The 23,004-nt window shown below is 42.4% G+C and overlaps 1 protein-coding gene across 4 annotated transcripts in view; it reads right to left on the minus strand.

The window, feature by feature from the left end:
* Positions 1 to 21,857, minus strand: part of PDE1C (phosphodiesterase 1C) — a 799,595-nt gene extending 777,738 nt beyond the window's left edge. For 2 of the 4 annotated variants that reach the window (XM_063605671.1, XM_034963889.3), the window contains exon 1: positions 21,203 to 21,854. In XM_063605671.1, coding sequence (XP_063461741.1) covers positions 21,203 to 21,512 — 310 coding nt within the window. In that variant the 5' untranslated portion in view covers positions 21,513 to 21,854. Of the gene's footprint in view, positions 1 to 21,202 lie in introns of all 4 variants that reach the window. The other 2 variants (XM_034963890.3, XM_034963893.4) reach the window with 2 other exon arrangements.
* Positions 21,858 to 23,004: the final 1,147 nt, after the last annotated feature.

Raw genomic sequence — 23,004 nt, forward strand, 5'->3', positions numbered from 1 at the left:
GACAGTGTCCTGGTGAGACTCAGGGATGCTTTACATTAAACTCAGAAACTTCCCAACGATAGCAAGGGAGTCACTTCCTCACCCCACCACTCAGCCCCATCGCACAAGTGACTGGAAGTTAAAAAACAAAAACAGGCCGGGCGCGGTGGCTCATGCCTGTAATCCAAGCACTTTGGGAGGCCAAGGTGGGCGAATCACGAGGTCAGGAGCTCGAGACCAGCCTGGCCAACATGGTGAAACCCTGCCTCTACTAAAAATGCAAAGAATTATCAGGGTGTAGTGGTGGGAGCCTATAATCCCAGCTACTTGGGAGGCTGAGGCAAGAGAATCACTTGAACCCGGGAAGCAGAGGTTGCAGTGAGCCGAGATCATGCTGCTGCAGTCCAGCCTGGGTGACAGAGCAAGACTCAGTCCCAAAAAATAAAACCACCTGGACAGAGAGAGGAAAAAGTTGTCAATTGTGTTATATCCAAATTTTATCATTTCTGAATTTCAGCTAGACAGAGGGAAGAACAGCCTCCAATCAAAACACTGCATGGGAGATAACTTGGATGAGAAGAAGAAGCATGAGCCAGTATTGCACAGGCCTCTTTGTCATGTTTGCCTTCCCCCATGATCCTCTTCCTGCAATGCCCTCCTTCATATCAGCCATGGGAACAACTGATAAGGATCCTGAACTTTGCTGATGCTCATGTAATCATGTGCAAGCTCACAGAGAGAGGGGTACATGTGAGAATGTGTATGTGAGAGAGCCGGTGTGTTTTCTTAATAATGGGATCCTACTACGTACATTTCTAGGTATCTTGCTTTTCTCACTTAAAATATCTCAGCTAAGGGTGGCTTGATTCCTTACAGGTTTGTAATTTTAGATCGAGTGTTTATTTCATCGAAGCTTTATCTATGGAATGTGTGGAGCCTGGGTTGAGGATCCAGCTCTCCAGCAAGTGCTTCTACTTCCTTTGCCTGGATCCCAGGCCACCACCAAGCCAACTCCTCTTCTGTTGTACAGTATCCCAGATTGCACAGGTAGTGTGGACCTCAAACCCAAGCAGCAGCAGACCTGCAGGGATAAAGTCTTCAAAGAGATTTGTATTTGTGTCACTGTTTCTGGGGTTCACTGTTTTTAATTGTAAAAAGATAAAGATAAGCTCCAGAATATTATCTGGAGGAGAAGGAGTAAGAATAAATCTCAGAACTAGAGAAGTATCTTTAATAAGTAAGAAGAATGTTCAGGGTTAAGAAAGATGACACTGGGCAGGAAAGAGAAAAGAGCAAAGCAACAAGAGGTACGCCAAGAGGCTACATTATAAAAAGAACAGAGGATGTAGTATACAGCTTTAAGTTGCCTGCTGTACTGTGACCTACCTGCTCCATCCCTAAAGCTTCCATTAACTGCTACACTTACAATCTTGAGTCAGTGGTATTTAGGGGAATGATGGAATGAGGACAGCATCCAATGAGGCTGCAGTGGAGTGAGTGCAGGCAACCACACACAGAGGGAAGAGATAAATAACAGCAGAATCTAGAAATCAGGAACTTGGGATGCCTGGGAGGAATGTGCACAGCCCACTCCCTGGTAAATATCTGGTGGTGGAGCTTATCTGCATCCTGCTTAAACATTAAACAAAATTAAAAGAGGCATTAAAGGGCCGGGCACGGTGTCTCATGCCTGTAATCCTAGCACTTTGGGAGGCCAAGGCAGGCAGATCATTTGAGGTCAGTTGTTCGAGATCAGCCTGGCCAACATGGGGAAACCCCATCTCTACTAAAAATACAAAAATTAGCCAGGCATGGTGGTGGGCGTCTGTAATCCCAGCTACTTGGGAGGCTGAGGCAGGAGAATCGCTTGAACCCGGGAGGCGAAGGTTGCAGTGGGCCAAGATTATGCTGCTGCACTCCAGCCTGAGTGACAAAGCGAGACTCTGTCTCAAAAAAATAAAAAATAAAAATTTTTAAAAATTTTTAAAGAGGCATAAAAGACTACTCAACTCTAAATTAATAAAGTTTAAAGTCTAGATGAAAAAGAAAATTTTCTAAGCAAACAGAATTTGCCTACAGATTCCTCAGAAGACCAAAAATTTAAGTGGTCCAGTTTCTGGAGAAGAAAGTTGTCAAAACACTGCCTCCTGAAAAAGAACCAAGCCCAGGGGTTTTCTGGCAGAATTATACAAACTTTCAATGAGCAGGTAATTTCAATGGTATTTAAATTTTTCTAAAGCATAAAAAGAAAAGGAAAGGCCAGGCATAGTGGTTCATGCCTGTAATCCTAGGCCAAGGCGGGCAGATTGCTTAAGCCCAGGAGTTTGAGACTAGCCTGGGCAACATGGCGAAACCTCATCTCTAAAAAAAAAAATACAAAAAATTAGGCTGGGCATGGTGGCATGTGCCTGTAGTCCCAGCTACCTGGGAGGCTGAGTGGGGAGGATCGCTTGAACCCAGGAAGCAGAGGCTGCAGTGAACCAAGATTGAGCCATTGCACCCCAGCCTGGGCAGCAGACAGAGACCCTGTCTCAGAAAAAAGAAAAGAAAAGAGAAAAGAAAACTTTTAAGTTATTTTTATGACAGTGTTATATCAATATCAAAACCTGATATAAATATTTCACACACAGTAAAAACTAAAGACAAATCTCACTGAAGAGTATCATTGCAAAAAGCCAGTATAAAATATTAAGCAATAGAATGCAACAGAACATTAAAGTAATTAAAAAAAAAATCATATCCAAGTAAAGTTGATTCTAGAAAGGGAGATATGGTTCAATATTTAGAAATATATTGATTATCTGTATTTATTGATCTAAGGAGAAAAGTCATACTGATTCCTGAGAGACTGAAAGGACATTTGACAAACCTCAACTCCTATTGTTAATTTTTAAGCCAAATAAAATAGGAATCTTTGAATAATTTCATATATATATATTCACACATATATCTTCTTAACATAATATTATATTCCTTAATATAGTATTATTTTCCTTATATGTATACATACATATATACATATATGCATATTTGCATATGTACACAAACGTATGTATATATTTATATATACACACACAAATGTACACAGATTCTAATAAAAGTCAGAAACAAGAAGGCTCACTCTCACCATTACCAGTTAACCTGGTCCCAGGAGTAATAGGAATGTAATTATGAATATAACTAAACAAGAGAAAATAAGAAACATAAAAACTAGAAATAACCACATAAAACTGTTACATATGATTATATATCTGGAAAACTCATGCTAATGTACCAAAAAACTACTACAAACAATAGGAAAGTTCAGTAAGACACAGCAGTACAAAATCAATATAAAGTAGTTTTTTAAAAACCAACCAGGGTGGGCGTGGTGACACACACCTGTAGTCCTAGCTACTCAAGAGGCTGAGGTGGGAGCATCGCTTGAGCCCAGGAGGCAGAGTGCAGTGAGCTATGATCATGCTACTGCACTCCAGCCTGGGTCACAGAGTGAGACCCACATCTCTGAATTTAAAAGAAGAAGAGGAAAAGGAGGGTGAGGGCGGGTAGGAAGAGAAGGAGGAGGGGGTGGAGGGGGAGGAGGAGGAAGAAAAAGAAGAGGAAGAGGAGGAGGAGGTGGAGGAGGAGGAAGAGGAAGGAAACGATGGCAATGAGCTGAACTAGCTTCAACAGTTAAAACAGAGCGGTACTGGCATGGAACAGACAGGTGGTCTGTGCTGCTTTTTCTCCACTTGGCCATTATCTACCCATCATTTTCTTCTCTTTTCTGCCTTGCCCTGTGTCCTCACCTCCTTTGCCCTCTGGATTCCTATGGGTTCAGCCAATGGGAGGCACTGGTAGGAGATCAGAAGCTGAGAGAAGAGAGAGCTGAGAGCATTTCTTCCCTGCTCCTCTGCTTCCCGGACAGTGGCTCTGCTCCCTCCATAGCACTGCCTCTGCTGGGCACCTCCTTCTCCAGGTTCCAGCTCTCACAGGCCCTTGATAACTCTATTCCACTCCCTTGCTCCTTCAGGCCCACAAGTGTGATGGCTGTCCACCTTTGCTAGTCTCTGGGTGCTTCAACATACCTTGTAGGTTCCCTTAACCCTGACTACACCTTCATTAAACTCTTTATTTGAACTATTTGAGCAAAATTCTGTTTCCTACCAGGAACCTAACCTGACTGATTCATAGACTAATGGAACAGAATAGACAATCCAGAAATATGCCCGAGTGTATACAGGAAGTTGCTATATAATAAATTTAGCATCCCAAATCAATGGAGCAAAAGTAGACATTTTAATAAATACTGTTGAGACAAATGAATAGCCATCTGGAAAAATTTAAACTTTTAACTCACATGGTTCACCAGGATAGACTCCAAACCAAATTAAATGAAAATCAAATCAAATTATAAAAAGATTAGAAGCGGATGAGCAAACCGTAGTAGAGTCATGCGTCACTTAATAACAGCGATTAGGCGATTTCATTATTGCATGAACATCATAGAGTGCACTTGCACAAACCTAGACAGTATAGCCTACTACATACCTGGGCTATATGGTATCTTCTGTTGCTCCTAGGCTACAAACCTATACAGCATGTTACAGTACTAAATCCTGTAGGCAATGGCAACATAATGGTATTTGTGAACTAAACACTTGAAAAAGAAGAGTACAAATGTGGTATAAAAGATTTTAAATGATACACCTGTATAAGGGACTTACTGTGAATGCAGCTCGCAGGACTGGAAGTTGCTCTGGGTGAGTCAGTGAGTGAATGGTGAGTGAATGGGAAGGCCTGGGACATTACTGTATACTACTGTAGACTTCATAAACACTGTACACTTAGGCGACACTAAATTTGTTTTAGATTTTTTTCTTTCCTCAGTAATAAGCTAACCTTACCTTACTGTAACATTTTTACTTTATAGACTTTTTAAGTGTTTTTAACTTTTTGACTCTTTTGTAATAACACGTAGCTTAAAACACAAACATATTGTACAGCTGTGCAAAAAAAATTATTTTCTTTATATCCTTATTCTATAAGCTATTTTCATTTCTAAAATATTTTAATTTTTTTTTTACTTTTTTCTTTAAAAACTAAGAAACAAATACATTATCCTAGGCCTACGCAGGGTCAAGATCATCAACATCATTGCCTTCTACCTCCATATCTTGTCCTACTAGGTTTTCAGAGACAAGAGCATGCATGAAGATGTCACCTCCTATGGTAGCAATGCCTTCTTTTGGAACACCTCCTGAAGGACCTGCTTGAGGCTGTTTTACAGGTAACTTTATTTTTAATAAGTAGAGGAAGTACACTCTAAAATAAGCATTGAAAGCAGACCAAATACGGCTGGGCACGGTGGCTCATGCCTGTAATCTCAGCACTTTGGGAGGCTGAGGCAGGCGGATTACCTGAGGTCAGGAGTTCGAGACCAGCCTGGCCAACATGGTGAGACCCCTGTTTCTACTAAAAATACAAAAATTAGCCAGGCATGGTGGTGCATGCCTATAATCCCAGTTACTTGGGAGGCTGAGGCAGGAGAATCGCTTGAACCCAGGAGGCGGAGGTTGCAGTAAGCGGAGATCACACCACTGCACTCCAGTCTAGGTGACAGAGTGAGACCCTGTCTCAAAAAAAAAAAAAAAAAGTTTAGCAAATACATAAATCAGTAACATAGTTGTTTATTATCAAGTGTTATGTAGTATACATAATTGTATATGCTATACTTTTATGTGACTGGAAGCACAGTAGGTTTATACCAGCATCACCACAAACACGTGAGTAATCACCACAGCTGTGATGTCACTAGGCAACGGAATTTTTCAACTCGATTAGCATCTTCTTTGACATACACATGCAGTCCATCATTGCCCGAAACTTCGTTATGCAGGACATAACTATACAATCATACAATGAAATATTGCTCAGCAATTTAATGGAATGAATTATTGACATGCACATCAACAGAGAATCTCAGAAACATGGAGCATCATAGAAAGCTTGCACAATAGCATTTGTGCTGTATGAGTGATTCCATTTATAGGAAATTCTAGAAGGGGTAAGACTAACATAGCACGGAAAAAAAATTGGAATAGTCATTACACCTAGGGATGGGAGTACAGCGGAGATTGACTGGGAAGGGTCATGAGGAAACTCACGGGGATGAGGGTAATGGCCTGTACCTTGGTAGGGGTTTGGGTTACGCAAGCGTATGCATTTCTTAAAACTCAGCAAATGTACCCTTAAGATTTTCACATTTTATTGTATATAAATTGTACATCAAAACAAGAAAATAATCAGCAAATATCAAACTCTAGTTAGTGGTATGCTTGTGGGCTTACGTAGGGGGGAATGCATGACACCTGCAACTTAATTTTAAATGTACAAAATTAAGATACATGAAAGGATAGGTAGACAGATGGATAAATAGATATGTGATAAGGCAAGTATATAAAATGTTAATGGTCGTATCTGAGTAGTAGATGATAGGAGTGTTTACTATAAAATTCTTTCAACCTTGCTGTGTGTTTTAAATTTTTAATAATAAAATGTTTTAACACTGGAAGAAAAATCCTAGCACATCCTACCACACAGATGAATCTTTGAGACATTATGCTAAGTGAAATAAGTCAATCACAAAAGAGCAAATACAATATGATTCCTCCCAGAGTAATCACACTTACAGACAGAAAGTAGAATGGTGGTTGCCAGGGACTTCAGGAAGTGGGAAATGGGGAGATACTGTTTAATAGGCACAGAGTTTCAGTTTGCCAAGATGAAAAAAATGCTATGGATGGATGTTGGAGATGGTTGTAAAACAGTGTGTATGAATGTACTTACTGCCACTGAACTGTACACTTAAAAATGATTACAATAGTAAAGATTGTTACTTCTGTAAATTATAAATAATTTTTCAAATTAAAAAAGCTAGAAGGAAGCATGAAAAAATCCTTTATAACCTTGGATAAGATTAGAGAAGTCATTATAACTATGTCTCAGAATCCAGGGAAGTTTATCACAGAATTGTTTATAATAGAGAGAATTGTAATCAGCCCCCAAATCCATCAATTAAAGGGTGGAGGGACTGGGTGCGTTGGTTCATGCCTGTAATCCCAGTACTTTCGGAGGCTGAGGCAGGAGGACCACTTGCAGCCAGGAGTACAAGATCAGCCACAGCAACATAGTGAGACCCCATCTTTATAAAAAATTTGACAATTAGCCAGGCGTGGTGGTGTGTGCCTGCAGTCTGAACTACTAGGAAGGCTGAGGCAGGAGGATTGCTTGAGTCCAGGAGGTTGAGGCTGCAGTGAGCTCTGATTGTTCCACTGCACTCCAGCCTGGGCCATAAAGCAAGACCCAGTCTCAAAAAAAAAAGGAAAAATTTAAAAATAATAAACAATAAAGGGTAGAGGGGTAAATTATACTACCTACACAGAACACTCATTAAAAAAAGATGTATAACTATATTTATATCAAAAAATGCCCACAAAATAAAAGTAAAAAACATTACATTATAAAATAGCATGTTTCATCTGATACCATTTGTATAAAATGTATACATATACAGTATGTGTATATGTGCCTAAAGAGATGCTTGGAATGGTATTCACCAAAATGTTCACAGTAGCTATCTTTAGCTGGTGAGTTTGTTAGCGCTTTATTCCGCATTATTTGACATTTTTGCAACAAGCATGCTTTTTTAAAAGAGAATGAAACCATTTTCAACTCATTCTGACATATTAAAAGAAGTTGGCGTTCGGTAGCATCAAGTATCTCCTTTCCAGCTGATTAGAACGGCAACTTCACAAAAAGTGGAGAGAGGAATCTGACTGATGCCTAAACAGTTATCGGTGCTTCCCTTGTAATATGTGACAGTGACAGCACCATTCACAGATTCAAAAAGTGCAGTAATACAAACAACTTAGACACAGGTGAAGATGACCCAGAAATGGCTTTAGAGAAAACAATGATGCCAACGATAAAAAAAAAAATGCCTGTAAAAAGATTCAATAAAATTGTTTTATGGAGTATAAAATGGAAAAGTAATATTCTAAGTTAATGTATTTTATGCAACTTGAGATATTTAAATAGATGTAACAAAAGTAATAAGATAAATATTAAAAGGACACATGGGACCTTTTTCTAGCCCCTTCAAAGCCTGTATATTCAAGTAGGTCATTTAAGAAAATACACTTCTGGCCAGGCCCAGTGGCTCATGCCCTTAATCCCAACACTTTGGGAGAATCGCTTGAGGCCAAGTATTCGAGATCAGCCTGGGCAACCTAGCAAGACTCCTGTCTCTACAAATAAATAAATATGGCTGGGCACAGTGTTTCATGCCTGTAATTCCAACACTTTGAGAGGCCGAAGTGGGCAGATTACTTGAGGTCAGTAGTTCGAGACCAACCTGGACAACGTAGCAAAACCCAGTATCCACTAAAAATTCAAAAATTAGCCAGGCATGGTGGCATGCACCTGTAGTCCCAGCTACTTGGGAGGCTGAGGCAGGAGAATAGCTTGAATCCAGGAGGTGGAGGTTGCAGTGAGCCGAGATCACGCCACTGCACTCCAGACTGGGCAACAGAGCAAGACTCTGTCTCAAAAATATATAAATAAATAATGTTTTTTAAATTTAAGAATAGATGTTTGAGGAATCTTCTCAAAGAGGAAAAAAAGAGGACCTGCCTTATATTGGGGATTGTTTCATTATGGGACACCTTTAGAAGCAGCCTGGAGTGCAGGCAAGAGTCTGGGACCCCTCCTCACCGGCTTCTCTTACCCTCCTCCCTTTCCCTACATTAGGGAGCCTGAATCCCAGGACTGGGGATAACAGAACAAAAGGCTGGCGGTGGGAGAGGGGCCAGGGAACAAAGCGCCTACGTCCTTTCCTTCTCCCTCGGGAGCACACAATTAGTGTGGCTGTGGAAAAAGTGACAGAATGGAAAAAGCAACAACTCTGGCTGGCTGGCTTATAGGCTAGTCATCTCCAAGGTCATGTGAAGGGTAAATAAAATCCCTGCAAAAGAAGAGTGCCCCCTCCAACCCTTTCTCCCTGAATTGAGCAGGAGCTGGTTCTTAGGGAAAGGAGCTGAGAATTCTGAAAGGGGAGTGGCGGTGTGACCAGGAGCACAGCACAGAGGGCCCAGGTGCCAGGCTCCACCAGGGTGGAGGGTCAACGGTGCCCTCCCTGATGCCAGCACACGCCCGCCTCCCCCAGGCAGCCTTCAGATGTGATGTGACTTGACATGCCTGCCACTAGAGCCTGGGAGTTGGTCATGAGCTCATGGATTTACAAGCTGACAGGTGCTGACATGTAAGGGCCTGGGCCACGCCAGCAGGACACATTGAGTATAACTCATCTAAGGTCGGAGAGTCCTCCCAGAACCTCCCCTTTCTGATTCCCCCTGGACACAGAGACTCAGTGGGTGCTCAGGGAATGCCCCGGACATACATATTCAAGGATAAGGATGAGACGGGACTCTGGGCACTCCCTGCCCTGGAAGAGGGAAGGATGTGGAGCCATCCCCCCTCCCTGTTCCTCCAGGAGACTCACAATGTAAGCTTGGAGGGGTTTCACCAAGAGGCCACTCCCTACTGAGAAACAGACCAGTGCATTAGGCACCTCGAGACATTTTGATGGCCATTTCACAGCCATTTTGACATGGTGGTTTTAATGTGGCCAATTTTTTTTTAAACTTGTGATTAAAGAATACATACAATTTCATCAGCTAGCCTCATCCCCTGCCACCCACCCATTCCTGATTCTCATTCAGTCCACAGTCTCTTGAAGGTGTAGGGAAGGTGAGCATGGGATGACAGACAAGATGAAGCTCAGGGATGCTGTCAGGAATTGGGGCAGGTGAGAGATGGGGCAAGGCTCAGGCTCAGGATGGGGGTCTGCACACATCCTTTGGAAAAAGTGAAGAGTCTGGGGGTCAAGTCTGTATGGTTAAAACACACTTCTCTAAATCAGAACAGGTCTATGGGGAAATGAGTGCAGAGGAACGGGTATCATCTCAGTATGAGGAGAAATTGCCAACAGTAAAAAGCTGTGACCTTGGGAGAGACCGAGGGGCAACTCGCCAGTGGGTCTACAGAGGCATGACCATCAAGATAGCCATCTACAAGCCAAGATGAGTCCTGGACAGTTCCTTCACTGACAGTCCTCAGAAGGAATCAACCCTGCCAACACCTTGACTTTGGACTTACTGCCTTCAGAACCTGATGCAATACATTTACATATTTAAGCAACCACTTTGTGGTACTTTGTTTCAGAATCCCAAGAAAACTAATTTAGCATCCAAGCTAGGTAAAAAGCTGTGACCTTGGGAGAGACTGAGAGGCAACTCGCCAGTGGGTCTACAGAGGCCCAGAGTACCGCCACATATGGGAGCTAGCCATAAACACCCACCCCATGCCTGGCTCTCCCAGCCGACACATAGCACAGACTAAGGAGAACAACAATGCTTTTAAATGCTGCCACCTCCCTCAGAACAGACTAATCTAGCCTGTGTGCTCAAAAGGACCAAAGCTGCGAGAAGCATTTACCACGAGCTGAGCGGTCCCAGGGAGCATAGTCAGTTCTGTGGCACAGGCCCCAAACCAAGAAAAAGCTGGGTGCTCAGGGCACCCAGAAAAGCTGGTACAAAGCAGGAGTGAATCCCAGTTGTAACTGATTTCTTTTAGAAAGTGATGACTTTTTTTTTTTTTTTAACCAGTGATAACTGCTTAGCCTTAGTGGTAAGGAAGCCCTACTAAAAACATCCCACTACTGCTAATAAAATCTCACATGTCTAATAATAAAAACACCTGTTGAACACTGACTCTGTGCCCAGCACCATGCTGAGAGCTTTGCATTAAACCCTTAAACTCACAAACAACTCAATAAATGGAATTTTTTGCATCCCCATTTTACAGATGAGGAATCTGAAGTTCACAGGGTTCGAGTAACTTGCCCCATTAATCATGGGCAGAGCCCAAATTCTAACTCCATCTCTCTCACTGCAGAGCCTGCCCTTGTAACTATTAAGCAATATTAACTCCCAGGGAAAAGTTCTATTTTTTTTTTGGTACTATAATCCCAATTTAGTAAAAAAAAAAAAATCATACTGTGCACATAAAAAAGGAGAGGGTTATAAGCAAGCATCAAAGTATCTGTTGTATTAAGATGATGATCTTTTAGGCGCTTTCTTCGTTTATCTCAAGTTTTTCTTGATATTGTAATTCTATTATTTTACTTGTATTTCAACTTTAACCAAACAGAAATCATGTGACTCAACGTAGTAATTTGAATGCTATCTCTTGTTGACCTATCAATTTATTTGCCAATTATATCTAGACTGCAACATTAAAATATTATAAAATGTACTTCTGGAAACTTGTGTTTTTGTTTGTTTGTTTTTGTTTTGTTTTGGTTTGGTTTGGTTTTGAGACAGAATCTCACACTGTGACCTAGGCTAAAATGCAGTGGTATTTAGAGCTCACTGCAGCTTCAAACTCCTGGGCTCAAGTGATCCTCCAGCCTCAGCCTCCCAAAGTGCTGGGACTACAGATGTGAACCATCATGCCCAGCCTTACTTCTGGAAACTTCCTCAGTACTATGGTCTTCCCCACATACTATTTCTTTCCATGGCAGCAGCAAGTTGGCCAATTTTTTTTTTATCAGCCTCAAGCTGCTACTGATGTCTCAGGCAGTTCAGCACAAGGCTTAAGACCTGGGTTCAAGTAAGACCCCCATACTCACTAGATGTGCAACCTCAGATAATTCCCCAAGCTTCATTGTCCTCATCTAAGAAAAGGAGATAACAATGGCACTTACCTCTTAGTTTAATGCTGGTGCATGAAGTATGCCTGGCACAGGGTAAGTGCTCAATAAATGTTAACGTCTATTGTTCTTATGAAATATAATGATATGATTGTTTTATTTGCACTTTTTCAATCATTAAAAAAAGTCACTTTCCAAATAGCATCCTTGCGTGACAATAATCAGATATGGGAAGATACAGCAGCACACATTTCAAGATTAAGATTCACTTTTTCCTTCAGAACAGAGGCTTTATTTTTGAAGGGATGCCCTCATATTTGTAACATTTTTTGTCTCTTGGACCAGAAGAAGGTACTGAGTTATTAGGGTGTCAAAATCCAGGAAGTACTAAAGTCCCAAACAAACAAACAAACAAAAAATTAAAAATTAAAGTCCCAAAGAGCAGCCAGACAGGGCTTGAAAAACTTTTTCCAAACTGCCCTGCATGTAATCTTCAAAGCAGCTTGTAAATGAGGTCCACCCAACTCCTGGAGCATTTAAGCTGCAAGCAAAACCCACTCAGGTACCAAGAAGAATAAATGAATCTGTTATGTGTGTACTGATCTAATGGCTTCTTTTTTCCCATTTTGTCTTCAGTTTTACTGAGGTCTCTTAGGAAGATCTCTGACATCAGTAAGGGAGCCCAGTACTCTGACTGGCAGAGGAAAAAATGGCAACCTGTTAGTTTAATTAACAAACTAAAATTAATAATTGGTTAAAATATTTTTAAAATATCTTTACTCAGGTTCAAGGAGTTTAAAGTGGAGGTGATATCTGAGAAGGGCAAGTTTGAAATCTACAAGCTGGGGAGAAGAAAATACGGGGGAACAAAGCTTGGAAGAAAGAGCCTGTTACTGAATTTAGACTTCTACTTTAATTCATATATTGTTCAAGTTAACAATTTCCTAGTATCCTCCAGAATATTTATAAGACAGAACTTGCTAAAAAGAGTACTCAAAAAATAGTAGGTATAGAGAACAACAGAGAGAAAGAGAGAGAGCAAAAAAGCAGCCCCTCTAACTACTCCCTCCCTACCCGGAGAGTCTCCTTTGGAGGTTAACTTCAGCTCCCTCAGGAGAGTGAGCCCTTGGGGTATGGGGTGACCTCATTAGTAGCTTCACAAAAATCCAGTCATCTGAGAATAAATCTGAAATTAGTTACTGTTCTGGCAGTGAGTGGAGGGCATGGCAGGCTCCTGCTACTTCTAGACTAAAGAATGTTCCCAACCTTCCTGGCAGTGGCTGCCTAGCCCTGGGCTTCGGCTCCCTCCTTCTGGGAAATGACAATATTTTGCAACTTGGCCACATTTTTCCTTGGCTGAGAAGGAAAAACCCAGGGCTTTGCTGCTAACATAGATGCAAAAGAGCATGCCTCTTGCTCTCTTGGTGCTTGTGCTCCACCATGACAGCTTAGACACCACCAGTGCGGAGATGTAAGATGCACACACAGAGGCCAGGATCTGGTTCCTAATCCTAACTCATCCTGTCCACTGTGTGACCAGAGCAAGTCCTGGCACTACTCTGAACCTCAGTTTCTTTATTTGTAAAAATGGGGTAATAGGCTGGGCATGGTGGCTCACACCTGTAATCCCAGCAGTTTGGGAGGTGGAGGTGGGCAGATCACCTGAGGTCAGGAGTTCAAGACCAGCCTGGCTAACATGTCAAAACCCTGTCTCTACTAAAAATACAAAAATAGCCAGGTGTGGTGGCATATATATATATATATATACACACATACATATATATGTATATATACACATATATGTGTATATATACACATATATATACATACATATATATGTATGTGTATATATACACATATATATGTATGTATATATACACATATATGTGTATATATACACATACATATATATGTATGTATATATGTGTATATATACACATATATGTGTATATATACATATATATGTATATATATACATATATGTGTATATATACATATATATGTATATATATACACATATGTGTATATATATATGCACACACACACACACATATACACACACACATGTAATCCCAACTACTAGTGAGGCTCAGGCAGAAGAATCACTTGAACCCAGGAGGTGGAGGTTGCAGTCAACCGAGATGGTGCCACTGCACTCCAGCCTTGGCAACAGAGCAAGGCTCCATCTCAAAAAAAAAAGGGGGGGTGGTAATAATAGTGCTTGTCTTAGCTACCTCAAAGGTTTGTCGTGAGATTCGAGTAAGATTGTAATTGTTCAAGTAATGTGAAAACTGTGCAAATGCAAGTTATTTGTATTTTTTTTAATTTGACAAACTAAAATTAATAACTGGTTAAAATATTTTTTTAAGTATCTTTACTCAGGTTCAAGGAGTTTAAAGTGGAGGTGATATCTGAGAAGGGCAAGTCTGAGCAGAGCCCACATCTGTTTCCTGTAAGATTTGCTCATTAGCTTCAATTGCTTCCAACCATGGCTCAATGTGAGAGTCCGTTTTCCTGATCTCAGCCATTCCACAAAAATCAAATCAGTGTCTGATGTGTGCATGCTGTTTCAAAGCCCTGAATATCCATGATCTCACCTGATCCCAGCTCTCAGTCTATCCATGAGCAAGTCACTTGGACTCTCAAAAGGATGCTGTGAACACCACAGAGGGGTAGTTTTCAAAGTCAGGGTTTTCACCCCTAGAAGGCGGATTAAAACTAACACACACACGCACACACACATCACTAGGTTGAATAATTTGAGTAAATTACAGAAAATATAACACTAAGATGACATAAATATGTAGGACTGTGTCCTACCTCAGAAGTAGGTGATCTAGGGCCTGAACCCTCTAAGGCCACATGAACTGCTTTGTGGATTTTGCTGGCCTCCCCGCGGCCTTCAGCCACTCTCTCATCCCACTCCCTTTCTCTTCCCTACCTTCCTCACTCCAGTTATTGTTTAATTTCCATGGAAGAATCATCATGGCATTGTGGAAGGAGAACTGGATTACAAATCAGATTCACCTACATGGGTGATCCGTTAATGTGTGTGTAACCAATATTGACTAAATGACTAGCAAGTCCCAAGGCATGTGCCAAGTACCTTGCATAAATTGCCTTATTTAGGTGAGATCAATACAATTTCCATTTTCCAGATCAGAAAATGGGCTCAGAGAAATTAGTGCCTATAGCCAGGAAGTATGGGAGCCAACGATCGAGATTCCAGAGCCTCCTTCTCTGACACCAGGCTGCCTGGAAGAATTAATGATGGGACTCCTGAAAGTCTAACTGCGAGTGATCTAGGATAAAGCATGTCATCAATAATAAGTAAAAAGTTGATTTAAATTCCCTTCCCTTATTAAAAGGGAACAGTAAAGCCATCTGCCCCATCTACCTCAGAAAACTGTCGTGAAGATCAAATGTTAAAGAGGCTGTCTAGGGGCTTTATAAGCTGTAAAGTGCTGTACAGAAGCTTCCTAACATTTCTTCCCCACATCTTACACCCAGCAGGAGCAAATGTACCACTGATGGCTTGGCAGGTTACTTGATTCTGCCCCAAATTGAGACTGACTTTGAAAGCAATGAATCCAGTAACCGCCAGGAAAGAGAATCAAAAGAAAGTGAGCCCGAGACTTTCTGCCTTGGTAAGACTCTGGGACCCCAACTTGCATCCTAGGTGAAAGGAAGTGTGTTGGGGAAAGCAGTTCCTAGAGGTAATGCCACACCCACAGGGGCCCCACACTTGCCCATTACAGTGCATTCTCATCGGTATTGGCTGTCACTAACCTAAGCTTGAGAAGGCTGCTCGTGTCTATTTAGATTAACTCAGCGCAGGGACACACGTTGCAGGTGCTACAAATGTTGAAGGTTAAGGCACAGGTGGTGTCACTACTTCACCATCTACACACCAATGTTTATTATTATTTTTTGAGTTAATCTTTGTTTTTCATTTGTTTATAATTTCAACTTTAATTTTAGATTCAAGCCCTATATGTGCAAGTTTGTTATCTGGATATATTGCATGATGCTGTGGTTTGGGGTACAATTGAGCCAGTCACACAGGTAGTGAGCATAGTACCCAATAGGTAGTTTTTCAACCCTTTCCCCCCCACCTGGCCTCCCCCCTCAACTAGTCCCCAGTGTCTATCGTTGCCATCTTTATGTTCCTGTCTACCCAATGTTTAGTTCCCACTTATAAGTAAGATCATGTATACTTGGTTTTATATTTCTGCATTAATTCACTTAGGATAATGGCCTCCAGCTAAATCCATGTTGCTGCAAAAGACATGATTTCATTCTTTTTTATGACAGCACATACCAATCTTTAAAATCACAAAAGTTTTGTTTAACTTTCGCATTGGTCATCTTTTCAATTAAGCTAAAATTTACCCTAAAATGTTAATCCCAGATTAAAGGCATCACTGGTAAAGGATCATAAGTATCCTGATGTTTTAGAAATTGGCAAGAGAGTGGTTGCAAAAGGGCTAGGGAGGTGAAGGAGAGAGATTAGATAAAGAATAATCTGACTTGAATCCAGAATCTCTTTCCTCCACAGCACTGCCCAGATCCCAAGAACTCACTAATGGCTAACACAATACACCCAATATCTACTCACCCTCCCAGTGATTTCTACTCGTAGAACAGCAGTTTTCAAACTGTGACCCTTTTACTAGCAGCATTCACAGCATCTAGGAACTGGTCAGAAATGCAACCCTCAAGTCCAGGTGTGATGGCTCACACTTGTAATCCCAGCATTTTGGGCGGCTGATATGGGAAGATTTCTTGAACCCAAAAGTTCAGGACCAGCCTGGGCAACATAGTGAGACCTTGTCTCTACAAAAAAAATCAAAAAATTAGCTGGGCATGGTGGCTTCCACCTGTGGTCCCAACTACTCAGGAGGCTGAGGTAGGAGGATTGCTTAAGCACAGGAGGTTGAGGCTGCAGTAAGCTGTGACTGCATCACTGCACTCCAACCTGGACAAGACAGTGAGACCCTGTATCAAAAAACAAATAAAAAATAAAAAAGAAGAAATGCAACTCTCAGGTTGCTTGTCAGACTTACCAGAAAGTCGAGAGGAAGGACCCAAGATTGTGTGTTTCAGCAAGCTGCTGGGTGACTGTGATACACACTTTGCTGGTAATAGAATCACCTGGGAAATTTGGTTAAAATGCTAAGACTCTGGTCCTATCCCATGGCAACAAGCCTGAGCATCTGTAATTATCTCTCCAGGTGATTTTGATAAACACCAATGTTTGAAATCTACTGATCCTAGTATCTGAGAGGACCCAGCTAGAGGCAAATAGTGGTAACTTCACCAAGACTCACAGAAGACGTAGATGGAAACCAAGAAGCAATGAGTCAGCAAGACAATGCTCTAACACTGCTATTTGATGAATGTTGGCTACACTTTGAAATCAGCACTTGACACATCTTTTCAAAATATTAAAACAGCAAGACAAGAAAAGATAGTAACTGAAAAGGAAAAGAGCTTCAATAATTTTAATACACAGATCATTAACCAAAAAAAACACTTTAATCAATAATGTCAGGATCTCTCTGCAACCAGAGGAATTTCTAACAAATGCTAGGAGCCTCTCATAATCAACTTCAGATTATTAAGCAATAAAGAATAGCTGTGAACTGTTGTTTGTAATGTGTTTTATTTAATTACTTGTTTATTCTGAGGTAACTTCTCATTGAAAATGTGGTAAGGTGCTCCCTCTTTTCCACTAGTGAGATCTGAAAACAAAGCTTTGAAAACAGACAAACGTACAAAACATCTGCACCTGACATATGCCAGGTCCCCACACGGGCTTTGGTACATTATCTCATTTAATCTTCACAACATGATGACAGAGAAATAGCGGAACATCCTTAACACAACAAATCCCATAGGCTCAAAGCAGTTAAATTTCCATGAGAGACAGCTGACTTAATACCCTGAGCTGTACTTTCCCATTCAAGTTCCCTGGCTTTAATTACCATCCCAGTAATACCCAAGGTGACTGTTTCTCTCTTAATACTCTGACACCTCCCTTCCAGGACCAATGTACTTTCCCTTGGTTCCTCTGACCATAGCTGGAACAAGATAAAACTTTCAAAAGACATTACTAATAATAAACTAAGTCGGGTGCAGTGGCTCATGCCTATAATCCCAGTACTTTGGGAGGCTGAGGCGGGTGGATCACTTGAGCCCAGGCCTGGAGGCTAAGGCAGACAGATCACTTGAGCCCAGGCCTGGCAACATGGTGAAACCCTGTCTTTACAAAAAATAGATATATATAAATTAGCTGGGTGTGTTGGTGCATGCCTGTAGTTCCAGCTACTCAGGAGGCTGAAATAGGAGGATCGCTTGAGCCTGGGAGGTGGAGTTTGCAGTGAGCTGAGAATGCAGTGAGCCGAGGTGGTCCCACGGCACTCCAGCCTGGGTGACAGACTAAGACCCTGTCTCAAAACTAAAATAAAAATAAATAAATAAACTAAAGAGTTAACAAATGGAAAATAAGCACACAGCATTTAAGACAAGCAGCATAGAGAAAAGGTAAGAACACAAGTTTTAGAACCAGACAACCTGTGTTTAAAGTATGTCATTTACTAGCTATGTGACTAATTAACCTCTATATGCCTTAATGTCTTCATCTATAAAGTGATAATAAAAGCATCCATCCCACAATCTCATAAAATAGCATCCAGCAATACTGTTTATGTATATATACCTATACACACAGACATTATATTATATTATATATATATATATATATTCATATATATTCAGCTTGGCTTATAAAGTACAAGTTTTAGATTGCAGCATAACTAGTTTACTCCCAGGTTCTCTGCTATTCCACACAATATCTGGAGAAGTTCAATCTAGTCCAGTAAAAGGCTACCTAGCTTCACAGCTAAGGACAATTCATTTCATTTTTACAGATGATAAAAATGAGCCTCATCTGCAATTCCAGCTATCTAAACCCACCTCTCTTCAAAGACGTGAGCTCTAATACCACTCTTTTCAAAAAGATCAAAATATAGAAATTGAATAATTTTGCATAAGTATCCTAGGTGATATAAAACTCAGAATGTAATTTTTAATTGCATATATTTCTTATGAAATAAAATGGAAGGGATTGAAAAAAATTATTGTATAATCAAAAAGTTAAAGTTAAAAGTATTTCCAAGGTGTCGTCAAATCCAGAACAGAAACTAATTCAATGAAAATTGCTAGAAATTGGTTTTCTGGCATTATAAATGTGTGAATAAATTGCAATATCCAAATCTCCTGCCCAAACCGGTGAAAGCAGAAGAAGAAAAATAGCCAGGTGCAGCACTTTTGGAGACCAACATGGGTGGATTGCTTGAGCCCAAGGGTTCAAGACCAGACTGGGCAACTGGAGAAATCTTGTCTCTACAAAAAATATGAAAATTAACCAGGCACGGTGGCATGTACCTGTAGTCCCAACTACTCAGGAGGCTGAGGTGGGAGGATTGCTTGAGCCCAGGAGGTTGAGGCTTCAGTAAGCTGTGCTCGCACCACTGCAGACAGTGCTCTGGATGACAGAGCAAGACCCTGTCTCAAAAAAAAAGAAAGAGGAAGGAAGGAAGGAAGGAGAAAAAATGTGGTAATATCCTTTCATGGTTACATATGTTTGTAATTGAACTGATATCTCCCACACAAAAAATATATATATATTAATGAGTTTCACAAAGGAAGCCCATGTTTCATCCTATATTAGGTGGACCATGACAGATTTTATAAAAACTAAATATGTATCTGCACATTTAAAAATATGAATTTTCCTTGATAATGCCTTACTCTTGTACTATATTTATGATTTGCAACCCATTTTTGCCTCCATAATTTCCTTTGAGTTTCATGGCATAGAAAGTGGTGTAACTATATTTGTACTCTTTTTTTTTTTTTTTTTTTTTGAGATAGGGTCTTACTTTGTCACCCAGGCTGGAGTGCAGTGGCATGATCTCAGCTCACTGCAGCCTCGACCTCCTGGGATTAAGCTATCCTACTGCCTCAGCCCCCTAAGTAGCTGGGACTACAGGCATGCACCATCATGCCCAGCCAGTGTTTTGAGTTTTTGGTAGAGATGGAGTTTCGCCATGTTGCCCAAACTGGTCTTGAACTCCTGAGCTCAAGCAATCCACCCACCGTGGCCTCTCAAAGGGCTGGGATCACCGCACCTGGCTGTACTCATTTTAAAAGAGCAGATTGTACACGCTTAGAAAATGTAAGTAGCCCACCCAAGGATACTGAGCTTAGCAGAACCCAGGTGTCCTGACTCCTGATCTGGTTCTCTTCCCATTAATACCACAAAGACATGTCTTCTGGATGGAAGAAATAAACATGTTTCACAATGATAAATCTCCCCTTGAAAGGACAGAGTGTTTGTGTCTTCTTTTAATATTTTGAAAACTTTCAAGGGAATAAGGATATATGGATCCTCATCTCTCAGTAAGTTAAACTGTAAGCCAGTCCCCCTCACTATCCACTTAATCTACTGAATCCTTCTTGAAAAGTCAACAGACCATCCCCGTGAGCACCACAAATTTGCTTGGGGTGAAGTGAGGATTCATGTATGAGACCAAAAGTCCAGAGATGTATTTAGCAACATTTCCAGTGTAAGAGATTTTTTTAAATCACATATACAAACTAAGGCATTTTCCTCCCACTTGCACAAAACAGGATCTGCCCCGACGAAATGGAATCTTTGAATATCTCAAACTAAAATTTTTAAAGTGAGTTAAGTTTCACTATTCCCTCAGCTGAAGATGTTCAAAGATCTGGTTCATGTGTAATATGGAATATTTGCATAGTATTTTACAGTTTTCACAGCCTTTCTACTTACATTGTGTGGTCAGATTTTCCAGCTCCCTAGTGAGACGGAATTATTATCATCCCTGTGTCACAGATGAAAAAACGGAGGCACAGGGGGAGTATCTTGCCCAAGATCGCAATGAAAGCAGCAGGTCCACCTCTGACTTCAAATCGTGTGTGCTCTTTTCACTTATCCTATGTTATCTACCCTAAAGGCAAGTCTTCCCCCAACTGCACACCTCAAGTCCTTTCACATGTGTAACTAGGTCTGGACAAGCAGGAATTTCTGGCCCTTTTCCCAATTCCCGTGGGAGGAGATGGGAAAGGTGCTTCTTTTATCCTTGCCTTTCCAAGACAACAAGAAAGGCTTCTCCCCATGGTGCCGGCCCCGGTACTAAGCTGGGGAAAGGGATCCTTAGGGTGTAAACTGTCTTGCCACCTACTGTTTAAACCTCTGTGAAAGATAAGCCTTCTGAAATAACCTCCTATTCAACCCAGAAATCAATCCTAACTTGTAAAAGAAGTTATGGACAAGAGGACGAGAAACGGGAAATCCTGCGGGAGATAGCGCTTTCTCTTTTCCCCCAGAAAGTCTCCAGGCAGCAGCTCTGTGAGATCCTTAAGCAAGGTAAGGAAACTCACCCGCTGCGCTGCGGCTTCGTGGCCAGCAGGGCTGGGACATACTCGCCTCACGCTTCAGCACCGGGGACAGCTTCTGCCTCGCCAACTTCGGCAGCTCTTCTCGATGTCTCGCCGCGGGCTGTGCCTCACAGGCTACGGGAGGGGAGAGTGTCTCCCCACGCCGGGGTCCCGGCCTCTGGGTTTTAGGGAGCGCGAATGGGTCTCCGACAGCAACGGGAGCAGCCGGTGGCGCCTCAGGCTGCGGTGGCAACGAGCCCGACTGCACTACGGCTTTGCGGGACCGCGCCAGCGCGGAGGAGACCGAGCCCATCTCAGCGGGCCGGGCCGGAACCAGGTGAGCGGCCCTGGCTCCCCGAGGGATCCACGGCCCTCGCCTGCCGAAGGTTTACTCCCTCCTGGTGCCGGGGCGCCCCCAGCTGTCTGCTCCGCCTCTGACCCTGCGGGCTGCAGCGAGGGCTGCGCGCCCACCCGCGGGGGACCGGAACGGAGGGTAATGCGGGCGGTGTCCGCGCCCGCCTAACAGTCTGGGGTGGATGGGACTTGGGGAGTCGCTATATAGAGGCTGTCCGGAGGCTTTACTGGAAATTGAGGGGAGGAAGGGGCGTGGCATTAGGCGAGGGATACTTTTTTCTCCACTTTTTGCACTTGGTTCACCTGAGGCCAAAAGCTTGGAGGGTCCTTCCTGTTCCTCTTCGCACGTCTGGGCCACCTCTGTCCCCCGGGAAGATGGCAGGTTTAGCGAGGGCGGAGAAGGGACCGAGATTTGTTTTCTTCTCAATTTCTCCTCTTAAAGCCAATATCACTGGTCTTCTAGGCTGTGCTTCCCCTGGAGCCCACCTTTCCTGTTGGCGGCTAAGACCAGAGAGGGAGGCGGAAGTGCACGGGGAGTCAGCTCCGCTAGTTCTCCGCGGGAGAGCAAGCTGGGAGGCGCCAGCCAGCCCTGGGGGCGCCCAAGACGGGAAGCCAGAGCAGCCTGGGGCCCTATTAATAGGCCTGCTTTGCTGGCTGGGGTGAGGTCACTGGCCCTTCTCTGCCTGCAGTGTGGTGGTGCCTACGTAGAGCAGAAGCAGGAAGGGAAGCCTGGGATGATGTTTCAGCTAAAAGAGGTTGCCCAGAAAGGTTTTAGGTCTTGCCCAAGGTCATAGGCAGTTAGTGGTGGAGCTGGGTCTTGTGCCTGGGACTCCTCTTTCTAGAACCAGTCTCCTGTCCACACTGCTCCCCATTCCAAAGGTTTGCAGGCATTGAATTTTGAAGCAAGACAATTGTGCAATACACAGCATATCTGAGGTTGGAATGTGTGAGGGGAGAGTGACTATGGTATTTCTCAGCCAGCCTGGGACGCTTTCCTCCTCCGCATCCAGTGTCAGCGCTCTTTCTGTGACAGAATGATGTGATTCTTGACACTGTCATCTGTAAAATGGCATACCAACAAGTAAATGTAAAGTAGTATTATCATGGAGACGCTTTCTGAACCACTGAACCAATCAGATCAACAAACATCAAAATGGGAGAGGAAGTTTAAAAAGTCCTTTTTAAATCCTCAACTGGTACTTAGAGAAGAGACAAGTTGGGGGATTAACTGGGATGGGACAGCAATGGGACAGCACAGCTCACTCACCTTGGCCTTGTTTCCTATGAGATAGGCGGAAGCTCGAATCCTAGGCCCTGAGCCAACATTACATAGAAGCCCCTCCAACATTTAGAGGCACACATACCATGACCACCACACCTTGCAAGGGCTCCGGGAGTGTCTTCTCACCTCTGCCAATATCAGGGACCCACCTTCCTATGTGTATTAGGGT

The sequence above is a fragment of the Pan paniscus genome, chromosome 6 (assembly GCF_029289425.2).
Source record: "Pan paniscus chromosome 6, NHGRI_mPanPan1-v2.0_pri, whole genome shotgun sequence".
NCBI classification, from domain to species: Eukaryota; Metazoa; Chordata; class Mammalia; order Primates; family Hominidae; genus Pan; species Pan paniscus.